The 25,154-nt window shown below is 30.6% G+C and overlaps 1 protein-coding gene across 2 annotated transcripts; it reads left to right on the top strand.

The window, feature by feature from the left end:
- Nucleotides 1-10,374: 10,374 nt before the first annotated feature.
- LOC140807155 (receptor-like protein EIX2) lies at nt 10,375-19,364 on the top strand. 2 transcript variants are annotated; one of them, XR_012112633.1, is made up of 2 exons: nt 10,375-14,031; nt 19,182-19,364. XR_012112633.1 is itself a non-coding variant. In XM_073163876.1 (2 exons), the coding sequence occupies exons 1-2, from the start codon at nt 13,502-13,504 to the stop codon at nt 19,210-19,212; spliced, it is 561 nt and encodes a 186-aa protein (XP_073019977.1). In that variant the 5' UTR covers nt 10,641-13,501; the 3' UTR covers nt 19,213-19,364. The 2 variants fall into 2 exon arrangements, 1 of the variants encoding a protein (XP_073019977.1); XM_073163876.1 differs by having other exon boundaries at nt 10,641-14,031.
- The last annotated feature ends 5,790 nt before the right edge of the window (nt 19,365-25,154 follow it).

Here is a 25,154-nt window from a genome sequence, read left to right as displayed (position 1 = left end):
CTCAGTTCAGTTTGGTACCACCCGGTCGCCAGTGACCGGCCAGCTCAGTTCAGTTTCAGACTCCCCGGTAGCCAGTTACCGATCAGTTCAGCTTAGTGCAGGGGCCACAGGCGTAGACCATAATCTCAACAGAAAAATTTTACCAGTTTTCAGTACAGGGCTCCAAGGAGCAAACATTTTTACTGTGATTATCAGTTCAGTTATGCACGTATTATAATTGCTCAGTACAGATTATTTTCAGCATGCCTCATGACATGATATTTTATCCCATGCACATTTTACTTCAGTATTTACTCGTTACCTACGATATTTGCATGCTGAGTCTTTAGGCTCACTTGACTTGATTGTTGTAGGTACTGATGAGGCCAGGGCCGAGGGCGGGGACCAGTGAGCCAGCTTGGGTCGGCAGTAGTGGCACCCGAGGACCTCAGTGCAGCAGTTGTTATTTTATTCCGCTGCGATATTTTAAACATGGAACTGGATTTATCAGTTGATTTTATGAATGAGGCCATTTAAGTTCTTTTAAAAAGAAAATTTTTAATTTTCCGTTAATTTTCAAGCAAGAAGTTCTAGCCCTTTACAAGAAAGGTCTAGGCTTCAAAGATAGCGTGTTTGAGATTGGTGAATCTTCAAAATCTACTGTGTTTGTGAAAGGAAAAAGTAAAAACTGAAACGTTCAAACCATCACAAACTACGTCTTCAACCAAAAGCTCTCCACCGAAAAGACAACATGTTGCACCTATTCCTAAGAAGAAACGCAGATATGTATGGCATTATTGTTTTAAGCCTGGACATATCAGGCCCTACTGTTTTAAACTCAGGGATGACTACTTAAATCGAAAGACAAGTCGGATGTTGCCCCGAATGTTGTCCAACATTTCCCGCAACAATTCCCACCATCGACCTACAGTAAGACAAATTTGGGTTCCAAAGGTAAAAACTCATTGTAATATTGTCTATACTTCGTTAAAAACTAACACTGCGGGTCATTGGTACTTTGGTAGTGGAAGCTCACGCCACATGACAGGTTCAAGACAACATCTCATCGATTATGTTGAACAAAAATGTGGTAGAGTAACGTATGGAGGGGGAGCTAAAGGAAAGATTGTGGGAAAGGGAACTTTGAACGTGGAAGGACTACCAAAGCTCCACAATGTGCTTCATGTTGAAGGATTAAATTCAAATTTTATAAGCATAAGCCAATTGTATTATGATAATTTGCTTGTTAAGTTTGATAAACATAATTGTGAAGTTTTTGATGAAGCTAACATGTGCATTATGACAGGTACAAGGTCTTCAGACAGTTGCTACCAAATAGGTGAAGATCTTTCATGCAAACATTTGCAAATCACCGAACTTGACCTTTGGCATCAAAAACTCGGACATGCAAACTTCAAAACCTTAAAGAACTTGAGTAAGTACGATGCAGTACGAGGTATGCCTAATCTTTCATCTGGTATACCATATGTGTGTGGAGATTTGCAAAAAGGAAAACAGACTCGCGTGTCGCATCCAGTGTTGCCAACATCTGGGACAACACGCTGTCTGGATTTACTTCACATGGACCTAATGGGTCCTATGGAAGTTGAAAGCTTTGGAGGTAAGAAGTATTCTTTTGTGTGTATAGATGACTTTTCACGATTTTCTTGGATAAGTTTTATTAGGGAGACCTTAGTTGTGTACTGTGATAATTTTAGTGCATTTAACATTTCAAAAAATCCAGTACAACACTCTCGAACTAAACATGTTGACATTAGACATCACTTCATTCGAGATTTAGTAGAAAAATGATTGATTCGAATTGAATTTGTTGGTACAAATAACCAACTGACTGACATATTCACAAAAACATTAGACTTTGAGAGGTTCTCCAACCTTAGGAAATCTCTCAGCATGTGTTCTGCCTGATCATTCATAGATGTTGTCTCAGATGTTACAACATCTCGGACAACACCTAACATGCATGTGCATTTCTAGGACTTAGACATACTGCATCTGCATTCATACTGTTATATGATGTGTTATCACAATGTTGCATAATCTTCTGGTGCACTTATAATTTCTTGTTCCATTTAATCTTTAACACACTTGGACATGATTGATGATCTGTTTAAATCACAAAGTAGTTGAGGGATGATCATGTACTCCATGACATTGACACATACGAAAGGTGACTTGAAAATATTAAGTAAAAAAAAGTTCAATTATGCATATGCTATGTATCAGAAGAAAATATGGGAAAAAACTACCTAAAAGAGTCCAATGAAGACTGTGCTTTTAGTGTGGGAGCTACCTCTTCTGAATTTTTTACAGAAGGTAAAATAGAAGAAATTGGAAAAAGCTACCTAGAAGAGTCCTGAAGAAGACTGTTCTTCTAGTGTGGGAGCTACCACTTCTATGATCAGAAAGTTGTTAAGTCACCAAGTGTGAAGAAAAATCGAAATTGTTTTTCTGAAATTGTGTGTGTTGTCAGAAGATGTTGCCAACATTTGTGCCAACACTTCATTTGTGAACATATCTCATATTTGTTTTCATGTTTCTAATTCTGTTACATTCTGTTTTAGGCATAAATAGGTCATGCATAAACATATCATTGTGAATATTGTTGTGTCATGAGGATATGAGTATTTCGACAAAGAAGATTCGATAAAAATCCAGATTTTACGAAAGTTGAATATCTGTGATCTTTGATGTTTCAGTGGTGTTAATTCGATGTGGGTTTCAATTCTGGAAATTTTTTTTTGAAATGATTTTTGACGCAATTATCTCAGTAATTTTGGATAGTGGTTACGGGCTAAAGCTGATCTTGTCTCCTATGAGAAATTAGTTTCTGACTATCGTCTGGCTATGGAGGTAGATGTCCATTCTGGACAAAAAAGGGGAGAAGGTGTTGACTCAAACTCAAGGGACTATGAATTGAAAGGATGTGAATTGAAAGGATCAAGTACCTGATGTGTTTCTGTTTTAATGAACTGTTAACGATTTTTGCAGGTGTTGTCTCAGGTGTTGCCAACACAACGGACAACATCCGTGCTAACTTGATTTTATTCAGGCCGAGAAAAATTCTCATACGAAGGGGGAGTTAACTGGAGTTTAACTGAGAAATTGAGTTTGATTTGATTTTGTCCAGAAAGGCAAAAAGTGGGAGATTGAAGGGAAATATAATTTCCATATTAAATATATTTCTCAAGATACATTCTTCCTTGTTGATATGATATTTAATATTTAATTATGATTTTGCCTTTTTAGATAATGATGTTAAGATTTTATTGTGATACAATATCTTCCTTGAATTTAATTTCTTATTGATAAGATTATGTGGAATATTGGGTTTTACCTTTCTAGATATAATATTTATAATAATGATTTAATGAGATATGGTATCAATGTTTAAATAGAGTTTATTTCTAATTAAACTCTTACTTTCCTTATGAAATAAGTTTCGTTGAAGAGAAAAAGTCTAGACCTATAAATAAGAGATCAAGGACATTGTTGAAGCTCTCTCTCTCTCTCTCTCACTATCTCTTATCTTTCTTGTGCACAAGCCTTCTCGATTATTGATACACGCACTTTGGAGATAGCTCTTGGGTTGAGGATTCACGCAAACTTTTAAGAGAGAGCTTTTTCGATTTATATGATTTTCACTCTTCGCTTGGAGGTTTTCATGAATGCATAACTGATGCACTTTTGCACGTCGAGATTTCAGAGACAAATAATTCTACAAAGACGTTGCTTTTTTGAAGAGTGCTGGTTTACGTGTTGCCCTGAATGTTGCCAACATCTACAGACAACATCTGTGCAGAAGTTGGCTGAAGACTGTTTTCGTGAATTCCCTTTTGGCATCACGTTTTTGCTTTCTTGTTTAAGTTTTTATTCTTGTTATTTGTTTTAGAAAGCATTTATTTTCTCAACTTGTTGAGGAAATTGATTTTAGTCTTAATCACTAGTGATAGATTTTTGTGTAAACATTGTGGTTTTCTAGTGATTAATTTTTGCCATAAGACACCGCACAAGTTAAATACTTGTGCATATTTAATATTGTCCAACTATTTATTTAAAGCGAATTTGTGTTACAAACTTTGATTTTCCGCTGCATGTTGTCTTAGATGTTGTGACATCTTGCACAACATTTAATTCTGATAAAACACGAATTCACTATATTACATCCTATACTGAAAATTCTCATTATTTTTAGCATCTGTCGAACAAAATAATCCTTACAAGTGGTATCAGAGCCTACTCTTGATATATTAAGTGTTGATTTTGGTTTTTGTTTTGTTTTGACAGAAATATTTAATGGACACATTACTTGGAAACGGAGCACTTCTACCACCAGCTCCTAAACCTTCTGTCCAACAAAAGTTTCGACCAAAGAATGAAGAAAAACGCTGGTTGCAAGTAAATCCTTCAGATGTTGCCCTAAGTGTTGCCACACCTGACCGCAACATCTGTGAAAAATCAGTCTGCTTCAAATCTACAACTTCTGGAAATTCGAGTGAAGATGATATAGAGGCTGATAGTGAAGAACTCACTCTTGAGAGTGTGTAAAAGCTTTATGAAGAGCTGTTTGAAGATTGGACCAAAAGAAACAAGCTTAACTCAAGTCAATATAAGTGTGTAAATGATTTGGTTTTCTAGTGATTAATTTTTGTCATAAGGCACCGCACAAGTATTTATACTTGTGCATATTTAATTTTGTCCATCGATTTATTTCAAGTCAATTTGTGTTATAAAAAGTTTCCGCTGCATGTAGATGTTGTCCGAGATGTTGTAACATCTGATACAACATTTAATTCTGACAAAACACAAATTTACTATTTTTACTCTTATTCTGATATTCTCGTTATTTATTGATATCTGTCGGACATCACAATTCCTAACAGTTCTATTTCATCTGGACATGTTATGTTTAATCATACATAATGTGGTGGGACGATCACGATCAACATGAATCAATCCACACATAACAATAATCAGGTAATCGTTCATATCGTAAAACTCCTGCTACCAACATTCAAGCATCTCCGGTCACATGAGACAACTTTTGGTTTTGTAATATGAATCTATTAAGAGTCGAATACGCATATTTGGTTTGATTCTATGACGCCGTAAATACTTTCCTCGTCTTTGAAAATAAAAAGAAACTGATTATCTTTGAGGAACTTAATGTCCATACTCGACTTCGATTGCCACGGTCTCTTAAAATTTTATGACAATGTCTTTCTGTTCGCTAACTGTTCTATGAGAGTCCTACCTAATTAGCCACAATTTCTTCACTTACGGTCCCCATAGAATACTTTTGTTGATTGTTTAACAAGTTTTTTTATACGACAATATTAGGGAATGTTATATTCATTATTGATACTGAATACTTCTTTATTTATTCATATTTTTTTGGAAGTAATGAACTTAGGACTATGTATTCGATGAATTTGTTGGCCGTGCATACGTAATAGAATGTTGAAAATATGAAAATTCAGCTACTTGTACCTACTTAGAGATTTGAGATTGATTATCTTTATTTTAATAAACCAGCCCGATTGGCTTCAATTTAAACTTTTTCTTTAATAAATTTGTTGTTTTTGTTCCACGAGAAGGTAGAGTCCGTCTAAGTAGGATGAACGCATCATCAAGCATTTGACTTTACTGCGAATAAGCATTTGAAGCCTTATAAATAACATAATCAACTTCAACTACTTCTACTACTATTATAAATATATATGAGTTTGAATTATGAGCTTACCTTTTTACCCTTTTTATTTATTTTATAACATGTCATGAATTTTATTTTATTATTATAAATATGTCACTTTTATTTTTAAACTTATTTCAATATAAACATTTAAGCTATTTAGTCAATTCTCGATATATGATGTTAAATAAATATTATTTATTAAATATATGATTTTCATTTGTAACCTTACCATTTTTTGTTTTACAATTTGTCATGTTCATGATGTTATTTAAGCCATTTTTTATGTTAGTTTAATTAGATCGTTAATAATGTACTTAACTCAATCAAACTAATTATTGTTTTAATTTACTTTAAATTTAATTTTAATTACTAAATTTATACATTTCCGTCAATTTCCATCAAATTCATGAAAAATATCTACCATATTTATGATAGGTAATATAATGGGCAGATGAAGGGAGATGAGTCAGATTGAATAAAAATACATTATTAATAAATATTAAGGTTATATAAAACTTCTTTATCCCATTTAGAATAAAGATTTTTTCAAACTCTTTATGTGTCAATAGAGATATATGATTGAGAGAAATGTGTGTAGGTAAGTTAAGTAAGTTATTCCAAACACTGTTTTTAAGCTATTTAGTCAATTTTTTATATATGCTGCTAAATAAATATTACTAAATAATATGCTTCATTTGATCATTTTTGTTCTTGCAATAAGATGAGTTTTTTAACACAGCATTACATGTTTTGGTGTTATATGTCGTTTGTATTGATCATGTTGTGTTTGGATTCCTTACGTGAGTGCTTTGTTTGTTCACCAAAAGAAAATAAAAATACATTATTAATAAATATTAAGGTTAAATAAAACTTCTTTCTCCCATTTAGAATAAAAATATTTTCAAAGTGTCAATAGAGATATATGTAGATCATGAGCTTTGTTATCCAATTATGAAAAGATAAAACGGCATCGTTATCAATAAAAATCTAAAAACTCAAATGATATATATATATATATATATATATATATATATATATATATATATATATATATATATATATATATATATGTAAAATTCTAACAAATGCTAATGAATTATCTCTACGATATATATTGACTGTAGTAATTTATAGCAAATCTTATATTAATTTTCTCAAATAATCCATATTTATATTATCTCTAAATATTTTATCATTTTAATTTTCTCTCAACATTTTTTTTATGATTTTAATGTAATTTTATAATTATATTTTTGGTACAATTTCTAATTAAATAATAAATTATAGTATCAGAATAAGATATATGAAAAAAATTAACTATATATGCAATAATAGAATAATATGATAATATGAAGTTTAATACTAACATATTTTTGGGTTTTTTAACAAAGAATTGAAAATAAACAGTTTAATAAATTATTTAGGATAAATATATATCAACAATTATTATGTTAATATATTAATAATATCATATAAAAATATAAATATCTCAGGAGAATTCAGAGAGTTTAGCTGTGATAAGGAATTTAAAGATTTTAATAACATTTTTAAAAAAATATATATATCACATAAATTTATAAATTCAAAACACAAAATTTGGTTATATTGGAAACATCTACTAAGATTGTTCAAGATTTAACATTAGTCTAAAGGTAAACTCGACATTGGTTATCAAGAATGTTGGAACCGGAATCAAAACTAAAATATTTTCTTGGTTTCAGTTCAAAAATCAACTCTCATAATATATAAATTTTAAGGCATAATTATTAAACAATTAGCTTCACTGTCTCACATGTTTTATAATTATTTTATTTGATGTTAAAAAATGGATCATAGTAGCACTTTTTTTTTAAAAAAATATAGATCAAACAAATTTATAAATTCAGTACAAAAAATTTGGTAGTATGAGATGTTTTGATTTATGATTTTCAATTTATATATATGTTTTTTTAATTATTTATGGAATTTAAGAAAATAAAAAATAAATAATAAAAAAATAAAAAATTTACATTCAAGTAAGTTACACAAATATTGCATGTAAATTGAATTGCGACAACTCTAAAACTTTAAAAGCAATTGATTCTAAATGTTTAATACTATGACCTATTTGATATAAAAAAAAATTGAATCATCGAAAACAAATAGCTTGAAATGTCCAATGTATATATGTAAATAAGAACTAAGCATACACAAATACATAAAAGAAATATAACAATGATTCGTATCTGAATACTTGATGAAAATATAAATTATATTTTTTAATAATTCTTTATTAACTAATATATATGAAAATTATTTGATTGTAAAAAAAAAAATATATATATCCGCATCTATTTTTTCTTTCAAGTAATATAATAACTATACATATGAAAATTTATAATGTAATACATCTATAATTTTGATTTTGATTTTAAAAATAATAAAAATTGAAAATATATATGAAAATTTGAAGAAAAAAAATTATATATAACAAATGTATATATTATAGGAATGATTATTTTATTACATTGTATAAATAAAAATTTACATGGATTTGATCGTCAAAATCAATAATCAATCAAAATCCTAAATATGTAATGTATGAAAAAAGATACTAATATGTAACCAAAAGACACATAAGTTATTTTCTACTATAAAACAATATATAACATAATCATTAAATATAATTATAATGATCATCGATTAACATTATTAAAATATTGGAGCTTTTACATATGACATTTTAATATCTTTATTTAGTTATTTTGAAATCAAATAAACTAATTCAACAAATAAAAAATAACATTTTTTAACAAAAGTTTATTTATTTGGTTATATTTAAAATCTTAATGGTGAAAATCATACCAATAGTTTAAAATTTGTATTTAATAATTATTGTATGAGTTTATTTGATATTTACCATAAATCTTATCTGAATATGTATTTCATTATATATATAAATTTATTTATTATTTTAAGATTGTATTTAACTAGAACTCAATAGTAATCAATGTTAGTATACAAAAATTGATTCTGATATAAAATTAATTATTTCTAAACAAAAAGTATATGTTATATTTAAATATTATAGGTTATATTTTACAATCAATATTATTAATTCATTAATTTTGATATTGTTTTGATGAGCTAGTCATGAAGATTTTAAATTAATAATTATTTGTTCTTAGTGTGCCTCATTTATGTAAATTACGATTTATGTATTGTTAAAATCCATAATTTAGTTGATTTTTAGATTATTCTGCCTTATACATGATGTTTGAATATATATATTAAATTTGTTTCAGCTCATTTCGTTTTATATATTATGCGCATTATCATTTATTATATAACATAAAATCAACAGCTTGTATTTTAATTTAGGTAACAATTTTGGAAGTAAATTATATAAGTTCTTAATTAATTTATCATATAATATAAAAAGAGATTAAACCAAGATAAATATCAAATTGATTCAAATTGTTTTTTAGAAAATTAAATTTTTATTATATAATTGATATTTCCGTGCTTCACACATGCTTCATGCTACTAAACATAAATAACCACAAAAAGGGAAAAAAAAAAAAACTAAAATAGAAAGAGTTAAAAACCTGAAACTCAGAAAAGTGGTGATAACGGCAGAATTTAGCATGAAAGTTGAATACAATATAACTTTACCTTTTAAGAATTCATAGTCTAAAACTAAGAAACTGAGATATTCATGTATAATATTCTACCATTTCAACTTTCTAATTCCAAAAGTAAGATGGACAAACTATAGATTTGATGTAAAAGTTTACTCAAATAATCAAAGGCTATTGTGGAATATCATAAGTTTTTTAAGGATACAAATCAAGAAAACTAACTTATGGTAAGTTTATCTGAGGCTCTAATCATTGGCAACACGGAGAACAACATGTAACCATTGGATTGGCATATTCATTTGCACGATCCAAGTATATAATGTTGATCAGAAGAGTGGGAAGAAGAACTTTGATCATCCTGAATTCTATAGAAAAAATCAAAGGAGAAAAGCGAGTGAAATCCTCTCAAACTTCAAGAGTGTTTTCTAAAAATGTACAGTAGAGAACAAGAATGAATTGGAAGCGATCATGCTTTGCATCTTCGAGATCTTTCGTAGTTTTGATCATATGCTTAAACTTATCACAAGTTCAAGGACAATATCGATTTGATTTGATTCGTCGTCAGACTTAATGTTTTTTTCCATTTTCATATTATTTAATTCTTGATACATAGATAGCTTTGACAAGTTAGTATTTACAACTTTGATTTAATGAAAAAAATCGCATAGTTTTCCCAACATTTTTTCAATGAAAAACAATTTAAAGCTGAATTAATGCTAAGTTACTTTAGAAATGGGGAAGAGCATCGGCCTGTCATGTTATGTGGGCAAATGTTTATCTGGAATTTGACGAACATTATCTTTCTTTTGACTTCATCAACACCTTAATTAATTACAAGCATTTAAAGCATATAATTCAAGATTTTTTTGGCTGTTATTAGTTGATTAACACCGATTGATCGAAGGGCTATTAAGATGATGAATTCGCAACTAAACTTTGGATTACTAAATTATTTCTTTATATAATAATATATATTTTTAGTATGAAAGATATTTTTTATACATGGCTGTGAAATCATTAATATTTCTATAATTTTTAACCGATTGACTATAGAAGAATTCTTAAAAGTGGGAATACTCCATTCAAAGATGGATTACTTGCAAGATATCGGATTCATAATTTTGGAAATTGTATATTATATAGGTATTATATAGTTACAAATTTGCATTATTGTTGTATTAGAAAGTCCATTTCCAAGTTAAATGATCAAGGTCGAGTCTAGAACTTGGTTAAGAGATTTATGACTAAGACCAACATCTAGAGCTGTCAAACGAGTTGCCCCACATTGCCATTAGACAAGGGTGGCCTGACTTGGCCCAGCCATGAGTTGCGGGTTATGTAGACCAACCTCCCAAAAACACTTGCAAAGAATTAAATCCATACATAAGCCATCATAAAAAATATAAATATTAATATAGGTATCATATAGATATCAATTTTTCATTAAACTTGTATTAAAAAGTCCCATTCCAAGTCAAATGATCAAAAGGTTGAGTCTTTAAATATGGCCAGAATATTTAGGGAAAATAGTATTTTTAGTCCACTAATTTGTTTAATTTTTTGTTTTGGTCCACCAAGTTATAAATGTTTGATTTTGGTACACTAACTTTTGATTTTTGGATATTTTGGCGCAATGCTAATTGACACCAGAAAATGATAACGTGATACTGAAAAATGCTGATGTAACATCGGAAAATGCTGATATGACAAAAATAATTGTCTACTTGTGAGATTATACATCAACAATTAGATCAAAATAGTCTAAAATTAAAACTTAGTATATCAAAACTAAATACTGAAAAACTTAATGTAACAAAACCTAAAATCAGACAGGTTAATGGACTAAAAAAATAAATTTCCCACATACTTATTACCGGTAGCGCAACATGGCCCAATATCTACGATCCAATATTAGAGGGTGTGTGAACTAACTTGAATTAATAGCATATTAGAATTTCGTAGTTTCAATAATTGAAGTGATTTATGAAGAATTCCATCATTCTATAAATTCTTTGTAATATGGTACTAAAAAACCAACCTTGAAAATCATAAAATACCAAGAGAAATGGATAATAAAAAACATAATGCTAAATCATGGTCGATCTTTCTCGTTCTTGTTTCAATGTATATTTTGAAAGGTGGGAATGGAGAAGTGATTAGGTGTATAGAGAAAGAGAGACAAGCTCTTCTCAAATTCAAGCAAGAACTCGACGATACTTTTAATGTTCTCTCATCATGGGGAAGTGAGGAAAGCAAAAAAGAATGTTGCAATTGGAGAGGTGTTGTATGCAGCAATGTGACTGGGCATGTGATCAGTCTTCACCTTAATAGTGAAACTCTCTACCCATATTATGCCCCATTGACAGGTAATCTTAGTAATTCTCTATTCGAGTTACGTCATTTGATCAGTTTGGACCTGAGTTCCAATGAGTTTACTGGTAAAATACCTGAATCCATTGGTTCGCTCGACAAGTTGCAGCATCTCAATCTTAGTTCAACTTCTTTTTCTGGGAATGTGCCAAGTCAGTTGGGATATCTTACAAACTTGAGAACACTTGACCTCGGACACAATGTTGGGTTGGTGATCCAGAACCTTGATTGGCTCTCGAAGCTTTCTTCTTTGTTTCTTCTTGATTTAAGCGGTTCGAATTTTACTGAAAATATCGAGATCATTATGTTCCAAAAAATACTGGTAATCTCTTCATTGAAAGAATTGTATCTAGGAGGATGTAAATTCCCGAACCACACATCTCCTATAGATGTCTATGTGAATCCTACTTCTGCATCTCTTCGTGCTATTGATCTATCAGGTATTGGGCTGACTTCCTCGACCTTGCAAGTGTTATTTAACACTGGCAGGATCCCTGTCACTGGTAATCTTCATTCGTCTCAAACATCATGTATGAATTTTAGTTGTTTGAGCAAATTATATCTATCCCATAATCATTTAAAAGGAGACTGCATCTTCGAATTCGTTGAAGCAATGATGTCACTAGAGGTTCTGGACCTGTCTTACAATAATATTACAGGTTTACTGCCAGAAAGCGTTGGGCGACTTTCAAAACTTGAACTTTTTGATGTTTCTTTTAATTTGTTAGAAGGCTCAATATCCGAATCCTATCTCTCAGAACTCCATCACTTGAAGAAACTAGACCTGTCTTACAATTCACTGGTCTTGAACTTGACCACAGAGTGGATTCCTCCTTTCCAACTGGATTTTTTGGATCTAGCTTATTGTAGCATGGGACCTCGTTTCCCGATATGGGTTCAAACTCAGAGTGAAGTTTCTTATCTTGATCTCTCTAGTGCAAATATTTCAGATGAATTACCTGAAAGATTTTGGGATTCGTTTCCAAGATTAACGTTCTTAAATCTCTCTCACAACCAAATTAGCGGCAGACTTCCTGATTTATCATCAAAATTATTTGGTTATCCTACTCTAGATTTGAGTTTCAATATATTTTCAGGTCTCGTACCATCATTTAACCCAAATACTTCGAATTTGTATCTCTCCAATAATAGATTTTTTGGACCCATTTCATTTTTGTCCAAGTCCAACTACGACGTGCTGGGTTTACTGGACCTCTCAAACAACCAGTTGTCAGGGCAGATTCCATTCTTTGGATAACACGATGTTGGATCTCTCGACTTATCCAACAATAATTTTTCTGGCAAAATTCCAAACTCATTATGCTCCGAACCAACGCTTGTTACTCTCCACCTACGCAACAATAACTTGTCGGGTGAATTGCCTCATGATTTGAAGAATTGTATATCGTTGTTTGTTCTTGATGTTGGAGGTAACAAGTTAACTGGAAATATCCCGGCATGGATAGGAAACCCTTTCGATGTTGAGTATTCTTAGTATTCGGGAAAATAATTTTTTTGGAAGTATCCCTCGAGAAATATGTAATCTTCGAGATATTCAAATCTTAGATCTCTCTCTGAATAATCTATCGGGAAGAATCCCTCTCCATTGCTTCAAAAATTTCTATTTCTTCATTCAGAATAATAGGAACACGCAGTCCTTCATGGTAGAAGGGACGACATTTACCTGGATGATGTATTTGTTCAGTGGAAAGGACAGCGCTTAGAGTATGAAGGCAGTAAACCATTTTATCTTCCCACTTTAATAGATCTTTCTTGCAATAGGATAGAGGGAAATATTCCTATAGAGATTTTTCAGATGGAGGGATTAGTCTATTTGAATTTGTCAAGAAACCATTTAAGAGGCGGTATAAATCCAACAATTCAACAAATGGAAGCCTTGGAATGTCTTGATCTCTCTGGAAACCAACTCTCCGGCGAGATTCCTGCCAGCCTTGGGGCTTTACCTTTCCTGGAAATTCTGGACTTGTCAAACAACAATTTTTCAGGTGAAATTCCATCCGGCATCCAACTTCAGGGCTTCGACGCATCAACATATGCAGGAAATATTGGACTATGCGGATCCCCTCTCCCAACTTGCCCCGGCAATGAGCCCCCTCCATCCGATCATCATGGAAAACTTGACAATGGCGATGGCGATGCCTTCACTAACCAATCTCTTATACATGAGTTTTACATAACCATAGTCTTGGGTTTCATTGTTGGATTCTGGGGTGTTATTGGTACTTTGCTAGTCAAGAGATCGTGGAGATTTGCATATTTTAATTTCTTCGACCGGATCCATGATTATGTGTGCTTGAAAGCAGCTCTATACTGGAGAAGATTGAGGTATTTTCACTTTGTCTCACATTAGAATTTTATTTTCCATCAATTAATTAAGCACGCTTATAGTCCATATGTCACGCCCCGGGACGGGGGTTGGTTGACACCGGCGTTGCTCTCAAATATTCATTCGAAAACAACAAGCCTCAGAAGTACAGAATTTCAGAAACCCGTCTTTTATTCATAATAATCATTGTCTGTTACAACTCAATGACAAATGTTTTACAGCGGAAATGTAAAACCATAAAATTACATTGTCTGAACATATGCAGCGGAAAATAAAACATAAATCAGAACTAAGAACAACGATCTTCATCACCAGCCCCAAAACTGACGTTGCTCCTCTTCTTCTATCAACTCTTCCTCGTTCTTATCTGAGATGGGTTTGGTGGGTGAGTGATATGATTGTCACTCAGTAAGCAGGGGCGGGAATAACTCCCAGTTTTCGAAATCGTTTTCAACAGAAACACAAATACAATAATATACAGAGAACTCTTGTTTTCAGAACAGTAATCAGAATTCAAGAATTACAGAACAAAATTCAGAATTAGTAAGCACTGAGCACGTTAGTGAATTTCATGGCTAAACTGATATCAGTCCCCTATATGTTCTCTCCTCTAAGGGGTGAGGCCAGAATCAGAATCAGAATCAGAATTCAGAAATGTTCAGAATATATATTCCTACCATTAGTTCACTAGGGAGTTTCAGTGCTTCAAAATCATATATCAGAAATCATACAGAAACTGAACTTTAAAACAGAATTATCAAACGGATTTCAAGATATTTACATATAAGCCCACTTACTGTAATTTGCTTAAAGTTTCGGTTGAAGTCTACTGGAATTTGGCTGTTCTCGCTACTTGATTTTGCTGCTTGACAAAGGCACTCTTTCTTAACTCGAAATTTAAGTGATAATCTCAAAGCTTGTGTAACTCATTTTAGAGACTTGAGGGTGTTATTTATAGGCCACAATCTGACTGTTACGTTTCCAATTAATGGCCATAATCTGACATTAACAGCCTTTATTCCATGTTAATGCTTCAGTTACAAGTCTGAGCTGAATCAGTAACTGACTGCTGCTTCTTTCTCGCTCTTCTGCTGCTGCTGATTTTTCGTTCTTCTTCTACTGCTGCTGCTGGAAAATACATGTCTGCTGGAAAAGTACCAGCTTCTGAATATTATCTTCTGCTGGAAATTTTGCATTGCTTACTGAAATGCTTTTGCTGGAAATTCGGGTTCTCACATCCCTCCCTCCTTATGAAAAGTTTCGTCCTCGAAACTTGGCTATACTTGATCTTCAAAGAGATAGGGATATTGTGTTCGCATCTTTTCTTCCAACTACTAAGTAGCTTCTCTTTCGGTGTGGTTGGACCATTGTACCTTGACATATGGAATAGTTCGTCGCCTCAGTACTTGGTCTTTGCTATCCACAATTCGAATCGGAATTTCTTCATACTTCAGCTCTTCATTTAGATTGCTCTCAACCAGAAGTGGTCCAGCTTCCAGTATGTGACTTGGATCAGGAATATATCTCCTCAGCTGCAATACATGGAATACATTGTGAATTCTTGACATGTCGGGTGGAAGTGCTAATCTATAAGCAAGTGTTCCCATTTTCTCAAGAATTTCAAATGGTCCGACGTATCTGGGATTTAGTTTCCCAGCCTTGTTGAATCGGATTACACCCTTAATGGGTGACACTTTCACATATGCCTTCTCTCCAGCTTCAAATTCCACGGGCCTTCTTTTCATGTCCGCCCAGCTTTTCTGTCGATCTTGTGCAGATTTTAGTCTCTCCTTGATCACAGCAACTTTATCCACTGTTTCTTGGATCAGTTCGGGTCCGACGATGGATTTTTCCCCTACTTCATCCCAATACAGTGGTGATCGACATTTTCGTCCATACAAAGCTTCGTATGGTGCCATTCCAATGCTGCTGTGATAACTATTGTTGTATGCGAACTCAATTAAGGGCAGATGTTCGCTCCAATTACCACTGAAGTCCAAGGCACATGCTCTCAGCATATCTTCTAGAGTTTGAATTGTCCGCTCTGTTTGGCCATCGGTCTGAGGATGATAGGCCGTGCTAAGAGTAATTTTGGTCCCCATAGCTTGTTGAAAGCTCTTCCAAAAGCGGGATGTAAACCTCGGATCTCTGTCCGACAGTATGCTAGCTGGAACTCCATGCAATCGTACGATCTCATTCATGTACAATGTGGCTAGCTTGTCCAAACTATAATTCATGCGGACAGGTAAGAAATGTGCAGATTTTGTGAGTCTATCCACGATTACCCATATTCCGTCATGACTTTGTCTCGACTTTGGTAAACCAACTACAAAATCTATGGAAATATGTTCCCATTTCCATTCCGGGATTTCTAATGGTTGAAGAAGTCCACCAGGTCTTTGGTGCTCTGCCTTGACTTGCTGGCACACGTGACACTTGGAAACAAATAGTGCCACGTCTTTCTTCATTCCACTCCACCAAAAATTTTTCTTCAAATCTCTGTACATCTTGGTACTGCCCGGATGGACTGAAAATTTCGACTTATGTGCCTCAGACATTACTTCTTGTCGAAGATTATCGATGTCTGGTACGCACAATCGTCCTTTCATCCACAAGGTTCCTTTGTTATCCGTCTCGAAATCTGGTGATTTCCCTTCTTTAACTTGCTCTTTTAGTTTCACCAAAGCGGGGTCTCTATCTTGACTCATCTTGATTGTCTCTCGAAGACATGGTTGTGCTGAAAGTGATGCCAGGATCACCTTACTCATATTCTTTCGACTTAAAGCATCTGCTACTTTGTTGGCTTTGCCTGGATGGTAGCTTATTGTCAAGTCGTAATCCTTCATGAGTTCGATCCATCGTCTTTGTCTCATATTTAGTTCCTTTTGAGTGAACAAATATTTGAGACTTTGGTGATCGGTGAAAATCTCACACTTGGCTCCATAAAGATAGTGTCTCCAAATCTTTAGTGCGAACACCACTGCAGCTAATTCAAGGTCATGTGTTGGGTAATTCTGTTCATACGGCTTCAACTGTCTTGACGCGTATGCAATCACCCTTCCCTCTTGCATGAGTACACATCCTAAACCTTCTTTGGATGCATCACTATAGACGGTGTAGTCCTTACCTTCCATAGGTAATACTAGCACTGGTGTGGATGTAAGCTTCTTCTTCAAAGTCTCGAAGCTTTGCTCACATTTTTCACTCCATTGAAACTTAGAGTTCTTCTGTGTGAGCTTGGTGAGAGGTATGGCTATTGAGGAAAATCCTTCAACAAATTTTCGGTAATAGCCTGCTAGTCCCAAGAAGCTTCGTACCTCTGTCACATTCTTTGGTCTAGGCCAATCCGAAATTGCCTCCACTTTCTTAGGGTCCACAGATACTCCTGCTGCTGATATTATGTGTCCCAAGAATGCGACACTCTCTAGCCAGAATTCGCATTTCTTGAACTTGGCGTATAGTTCCTTTTCTCTCAACTTCTGTAGGGTGAGATGAAGATGTTCTTTGTGGTCTTCTTCACTTGACGAATATACTAGAATATCGTCGATGAATACCACAACAAACTTGTCTAGAAATGGTTTAAACACTCTGTTCATGAGATCCATGAATACTGCCGGAGCGTTTGTTAATCCAAACGGCATCACTGTGAACTCATAGTGTCCATACCTTGTTCTGAAGGCTGTCTTCGGAATGTCGTCTGTCTTGACCTTGAGTTGGTGATAGCCTGACCTTAAGTCGAGCTTGGAAAAGACTGAAGCTCCTTTGAGTTGGTCAAACAAGTCATCTATCCTTGGAAGCGGATACTTGTTTTTGATTGTGATCTTGTTCAGCTCTCGGTAGTCGATACACATCCTCATGCTTCCGTCCTTCTTCTTTACAAATAGGACAGGAGCTCCCCACGGAGACGCGCTTGGTCGAATCTGCTTCTTATCCAACAACTCTTGAAGTTGCTCTTTGAGTTCTTTCAACTCTGCTGGGGCCATTCGGTATGGTGCTTTTGAGATTGGTGTAGCATTGGGCATTAAGTTAATCTCAAATTCCACTTCGCGATCGGGAAGTTCGCCCGGGAGTTCTTCAGGAAAGACATCCGGGAATTCTTGTACAACTGGAATCTCTTCTAGCGTAAGTGCGGTTTCTTTCTTTACCTCGCTTAACATAGCTAGGTAAACTTCTTCTCCACTTTTCATGGCTTTCCAAGTTTGAGAAGCAGAAAGAAGAGTCTTTCGTTCTTTGGTCTTGCCATGGAATAAAATTTTCTCTTGGTGTGGAGCTTGGATGGTTACCGTCTTTCCATGACATTCTACTAAGGCATGATTCTTGGCTAACCAATCCATTCCAAGAATTACAGTCGAATTCCACCATGTTTAGTTGAATCAGGTTTGCCTTGAATTTCTGATCTTCTATGAGAACATTAATATCCCGATATAGAGTGCGAGTTTCTAAAATTCGATTTGCAGGAGTGGCTACTCTATATGGTTCTTCTAAGTTATCAGGTTTAGCTCCTAACCTTTTGGCAAATCTTTTAGACATGAATGAATGCGTAGCACCACAATCAAATAACACATAGACAGGTATATTATTGATCAGAATGGTACCGGCTACGACATCATTTGAGTTGTCCGCCTCTTCTTGAGTGATAGCATAGACTCGAGCATTTGGCTTGTTCTCCCTAGTCTTGTTTGGAGGTGTTCCTCCTGCTGGTCCGTTCCTTGGATCTGGAAGAGGACATTGAGCAATGCGATGGTCCATGTTAATGCTTCAGTTACAAGTCTGACTGTTACAAGAGGACATTGAGTTACAAGAGGACATTGAGCAATGCGATGGTCCACAATCTGACTGTTACGTTTCCAATTAATGGCCATAATCTGACATTAACAGCTTTATTCCATGTTAATGCTTCAGTTACAAGTCTGAGCTGAATCAATAACTGACTGCTGCTTCTTTCTCGCTCTTCTGCTGCTGCTGATTTTTCGTTCTTCTTCTACTGCTGCTGCTGGAAAATACATGTCTGCTGGAAAAGTACCAGCTTCTGAATATTATCTTCTGCTGGAAATTTTGCATTTCTTACTGAAATGCTTTTGCTGGAAATTCGGGTTCTCACACCATATCAACATCATTCATTGTCTCTGAATATGGATTTTTGTTTCAGACTTCGACATCTGCACAATATTCAGACATGATCCAGATTGTTTTCGTGGCGGCGAATCTCTAGTGTTGAAGAATTACATTCGTTAGTAGTCCACATGAAAAGCTAAATATTATTCATGTCCAAAGAGACTATCATGAGTTCATTGGTCTCGAAGAATATAGGAATACACAAGATTGACAAGATGAATAAATAGTTTATCTTTCTTTTGGCATATTCATTAATATTAGCTAATTTATCCGAATTAAATGACTTAAAATGAAACTGGGAAAAAAAAAAATTCTCTATTCAAGTCGACTTTGATTGTTGTCTGTAAAGGAAATCTTTCAAATTGACAGTCTCTTCAAAACCACACATGCTACTGTCTCGATATATGATTCATCTTTTCAACAAGTCCATTGATATATCAAGAAAAGATAAATGGGTAGCAAAAATCTCCGCAGAATTTTCATATTCGATCCTATGTAAACTAAAAAAATATTTTGTTTGAAAAACATGCATACTATACACAAACATTTGGATATGCTTTATTTACTAGTCTATCTATCTATTCTATATCTATATCTACTGTCTATCTATCTACTTCTACTACTATTATTATAATTATTATCTATCTATTATCTATTATCTATCTATTATCTATTACTATTATAAATATATGACTTCCATTTGTGAACTTACTATTTTATCCTTTTATTTGTTTTATAATTTATAATGTTCATAAGGTTATTTAAGTCATTTTCTATGTTGGTTTAATATAGTCATTAATAGTGGACTTAACTCAAACAAGATAGTTATAAAATTTTAGTTATAAAATTTTAATTATAAATATGTAACTTTCATTTGTGAACTTACTATTTTACCCTTTTATTTGTTTTATGAGACTTCCATTTGTGAACTTACTATTTTATCCTTTTATTTGTTTTATAATTTATAATGTTCATGAGGTTATTTAAGTCATTTTCTATGTTGGTTTAATATAGTCATTATCTATTACTATTATAAATATATGACTTCCATTTGTGAACTTACTATTTTATCCTTTTATTTGTTTTATAATTTATAATGTTCATAAGGTTATTTAAGTCATTTTCTATGTTGGTTTAATATAGTCATTAATAGTGGACTTAACTCAAACAAGATAGTTATAAAATTTTAATTATAAAATTTTAATTATAAATATGTAACTTTCATTTGTGAACTTACTATTTTACCCTTTTATTTGTTTTATGAGACTTCCATTTGTGAACTTACTATTTTATCCTTTTATTTGTTTTATAATTTATAATGTTCATGAGGTTATTTAAGTCATTTTCTATGTTGGTTTAATATAGTCATTAATAGTGGACTTAACTCAAACAAGATAGTTATAAAATTTTAATTATAAAATTTTAATTATAAATATGTAACTTTCATTTGTGAACTTACTATTTTACCCTTTTATTTGTTTTATGATTTGTAATGTTCATGAGGTTATTTAGGTCATTTTCTATGTTGGTTTAATATAGTCATTAATAGTGGACTTAACTCAAACAACATAGTTATTATTTTGATATTACTTATTATTATTATTATTATTATTATTATTATTATTATATGACTTATATTTGTAACTTACTATTTTTTCATTTTGTTTGTTTTATAATTTGTCATGTTCATGAGGTTCTTTAAATTATTTCTATATTAGTTTAATATGATTATTAATAGAGTAGTTAACTCAATCAAACTATTTATTATTTTAATTTTAAAATTAATTACTTTAATTTATATATTGACATAAAATTCATAGAAAATCACTATCATAAACTTAACTCAATTTAGTTATTTATTATTTTATTTTTACTTTTAAAATTAAAATTAATTATTTAATCTTTACATTGACATTAAATTCATAGAAAATCATTATCATAATGTTATACACTTAAATAGATTGTTAATATTACAAAAATTAAGGTAAAATCCCTAAACTTGTTATTAAGTTAAATATCAATTATGTTTTTGCTAACTTTTAACTCCTTGTGAATTTTGTTTAACTTTTTTTTTAGAATAGATATTACACATCAACTCAAATTTTTTAAACTGTATAGTAGCTCAATCGTCATGATTCGATCGATGTATCCAACAAAGATAATTATTGTACTCCAACAATATCAATAATTACACTAATTGCAATATATGAGAATTGGTCTCATGATTTTGACTCTTATATATAGCAATTGTAGGATCATGTATTTGCCGCTTTACCAAAAGTTATAACCAGGGTAACGATACAACATTAACCAAAATCTTTTAAAATCGTAAAACAATTCAAACGTCACATTTCGATTGTTATACCTTACATAAACAATTATTGCACCTAACAAATATGATATAGTTGTTAATTTACATTCTAGAAATCATTTTTCTAAATCAAATTTATTCTCACTAATCAAATAATTTCATCGAATACAAATTAGTTTTTAATTTAAACACAAATATTAATTGTTAGGGTGACCACTATATGTCACCTATGCTTCATTTAGTTGCAATCATAATAATAATACACAATGAATTGGTAAACATAACTTAGTTAATTTAATAAGTGAGCAATATTAAATACAATTTTGTTATTTTGAAATGTGAAAAATAGCTTTTATATATATATATAAATTCATCATATATAATGCTAAATTAATTAATATGTAGAAAAGAGAAAAAATTGTTTTTTATGTATGTAATTTCATCATATACAATTAGAAATTAATTAATATATTGAAAAGAAAAAACAATATAACAAATAATATATTATATATGATGATTTCGTAATAAAATAATGTTAATATAATCATATTTTGTATTATGTTTAGAACACAATTGAAAATTGATAACAAAATATATAATAATAGAAACTTTAATTTTAAAAACATTTTTTTATCTAAAATATTATCATAATAAATAATGAATCATAAGTGAAATCACTAAATTATTGATTAACTATTTATTTAATTATTACTTAAATCAATTTATTGGATTTGTCAAAAATTTAGCATTTCTTATTATCTACATAAAAATATCAAGAGCTTCATAAATTCATTGATATTAATTAAAAAACTTAATTTAAATACATAAAAAAATTCTTAAGTTCCTAAAAAAATTATTTTATAGTTAAATTTGAAATATTAAACATTTTATTAGAAGTTTTAAAATTTTCGTATTCTTATCAGCTATATAAAAATATCAAGAGTTTCACAAATTTATAGACATTAATTAGCAAAAATAACTTAAATTAAATATATAAAATTTATAAAAAATAATATAACGTGTTTATAATATTACAAAAAAATTGAAAAATATAGTTGTAGAACTCACAAATTTTATTAGTTATATTTAAAAAATTAAAGCGAGTTACACTCATATATGGGACAAAGTTTTCTACCCCGCAATGAGATGTACAAGTAGTAAAACCACAATTAAAAAATAATTCATTAAAAAAATAATTTGAGAAAATTATTGCAAAATGCAATCATAATATAATTTTACGTTAAAAAAACATTCTTACAAATAATCTTTAACATATTTCAATATCTACAAAATATACGATGCTTCTTAGTTCATATTTTAAAATCAATTTGTTATAAAAGTGACTTATTTATATGTAAAATAAAAGAAAAGATAAGATATAAATATTAAATATTCATTAGCAACCATGAATAAATACACAAATTTTAGCAGCAACAAAGAAAAATTATGGATAAATTGATAAATTCAACATGGATTAATATTCAAAGACATTTAAGATAGACAATAAATTATAAGAGAATCCATTAAAAAATTATTGATTTAATTTACTAAATTTAAATGAATAAAAGTATATTAGAAAATTCACAATTAGAAATCATGTATTTATATGTATGTTAGATTTTACTAAAAAATGTAAAAAATAATTTTTATGGCATAAAATTTTTAAAAGAAATAGAAATGTGTACTAATGTCCAAATCTATTTAAGATGGACAATGAATTACAAAAACCTCCTAAAAATCCTATTAATTTAATTGCTAACTTAAATTAACAAGATAGTTATTATTTTGATTTTACTTTCAAATTTAATTTAATTATAAATATGTAACTTTCATTTGTGAACTTACTATTTTATCCTTTTATTTGTTTTATGATTTGTAATGTTCATGAGGTTATTTAGGTCATTTTCTATGTTGGTTTAATATGGTCAATTTTTTCTTTTATAAATACTGCTAAATAAATATTACTAAATAACATGATCCATTTGATCATTTTGTGTTTTTGCAATGAGATGAGTTTTTTACTATAGCGTTAACATGTTTTATTGTTATATGTCATTTGTATTGATCATGTTATTTTGGATTGCTTATGTGATTTGTTTGTTCGCAGAAAGAAAATACAAAACAAAACCACATATCTCACAAAAATGGTTGTTTTTCAATTTTTTATTGTTGAGATATTTTGTTAATTTTTAAACACATAATGCATGTTTTCTGTTTGCTTAGATTACTTAGTTTGAAACGACTTAGAAAATATTAAAAATGCCGAAATATTCTTTCATTTCTACCTTATGTCTCAGAATATCAAGAGATGATATTTTTTATTTATTGAGACAAATATATTTCAAGATTTCTGTCTATAAATCAATATTTAAAATTTTTACGAAATTTATTGTATTCTCTATTCAAAATTTTTGTATTTAGATTGATAGAAGGTACATGTTTTTTGTTTGTTTGTTATCAGCTATTAACGAATTATAAAATATATTGAAGAAAAATGTAATTTATTCACTATATTTTGAAACAAAATTTACACTCTATTTTTTAAAAATATATATTTTTAATGAAATTTAAATTAAATAAAAGAATAATGAAATTTACATTTTATTTTTTAAAAATGAACTATATTCTTATTTAAAATAATTATTTTTATTTGATTTATTACTTTTTATTATATTTATAAACTTTATCTTTATTTTTTCGGATCTCTCCTTGTTTGATTTCTATTTTTCATTAATTAATGAATGTTAAAATAAATCGAATAAAAATGAGGTTTATACTATTGTTCAAAATTTTATAGTTCTCTAATTTTTGAGTAGGTCTTGTGTGAGACGGTTTCATGGTTATAAGGTCCTGAGACGGGTTGACCCATTCATTTCCGGAGTGAAAACAATGTTTCTTCATGATTCAAGTAGGATAGGAGACATGCTTTACAAAATTGACTCGTGAAACAACTTCAAAGGAGTTTTTGTGTCAATTTTATTTTGAACTTCAGTAAATTAACATATATGAATAACATAAATAATAATAATTATTACACGTTATTTTGTTTTTTTTTTCATCTATTAATTAATATATTATAAAATAATTTAAGAAAAAATGAAATTTTTTTCTTTGTTTTTTTCCATCTATTATTGAATTTTAAAATAAATTGAAAAAAAATAAAATTTTGCGACCATTGTTTGGAATGAAATTTAAGTTAAGCCTTATTTTTTTGGAATGAAATTGATGATTCTTTTTTAAAAAAATAAATTATATCTTTAATGAAATTTAGACTAATAATAATAATATATACATATTTTATTGTTTGTTTTTTCCAAGCTAATAATCATTTCTAAAAAAATGAGAAAATGAAAATTTATTCACCATTTTTGAAATTGAATTTATAATATATTTGTTTAAAAAATATATATATCTTTAATAGAATTTAAAATAAGTAGAAGAATAAAAAAAACAATCTATTTATTAAAAATGAAATATATACATATTTTAAAAATAATTCTTTTTATTTGACTTCTCTCTGTTTTTTTATTTGATCTATGAATTATATCTTTATTTTTATTTCTCATTATTTGATTTCTTTTTTACATTAATTAATTAATATAAAATAAATTGAATGAAAATGAATTATACACACACTCTTGTTCAAATTTTTTATAATTCTTCAATTTTTTAGTAGTTTTCCTGTAAGAAAGTCTC

The sequence above is a fragment of the Primulina eburnea genome, chromosome 12, assembly GCF_022965805.1.
Source record: "Primulina eburnea isolate SZY01 chromosome 12, ASM2296580v1, whole genome shotgun sequence".
NCBI classification, from domain to species: Eukaryota; Viridiplantae; Streptophyta; class Magnoliopsida; order Lamiales; family Gesneriaceae; genus Primulina; species Primulina eburnea.
This window is presented reverse-complemented; position numbering and strand designations above follow the sequence as displayed.

What these genes read in the sequence shown, in the direction of transcription:
- LOC140807155 (XM_073163876.1), top strand. Translation starts at nt 13,502, where the DNA reads ATGGAGGGATTAGTCTATTTGAATTTGTCAAGAAACCATTTAAGAGGC. An exon ending in CTATACTGGAGAAGATTGAG is followed by an intron (nt 14,032 to 19,181) that starts GTATTTTCACTT and finishes TTTTTGTTTCAG; the next exon opens with ACTTCGACATCTGCACAATA.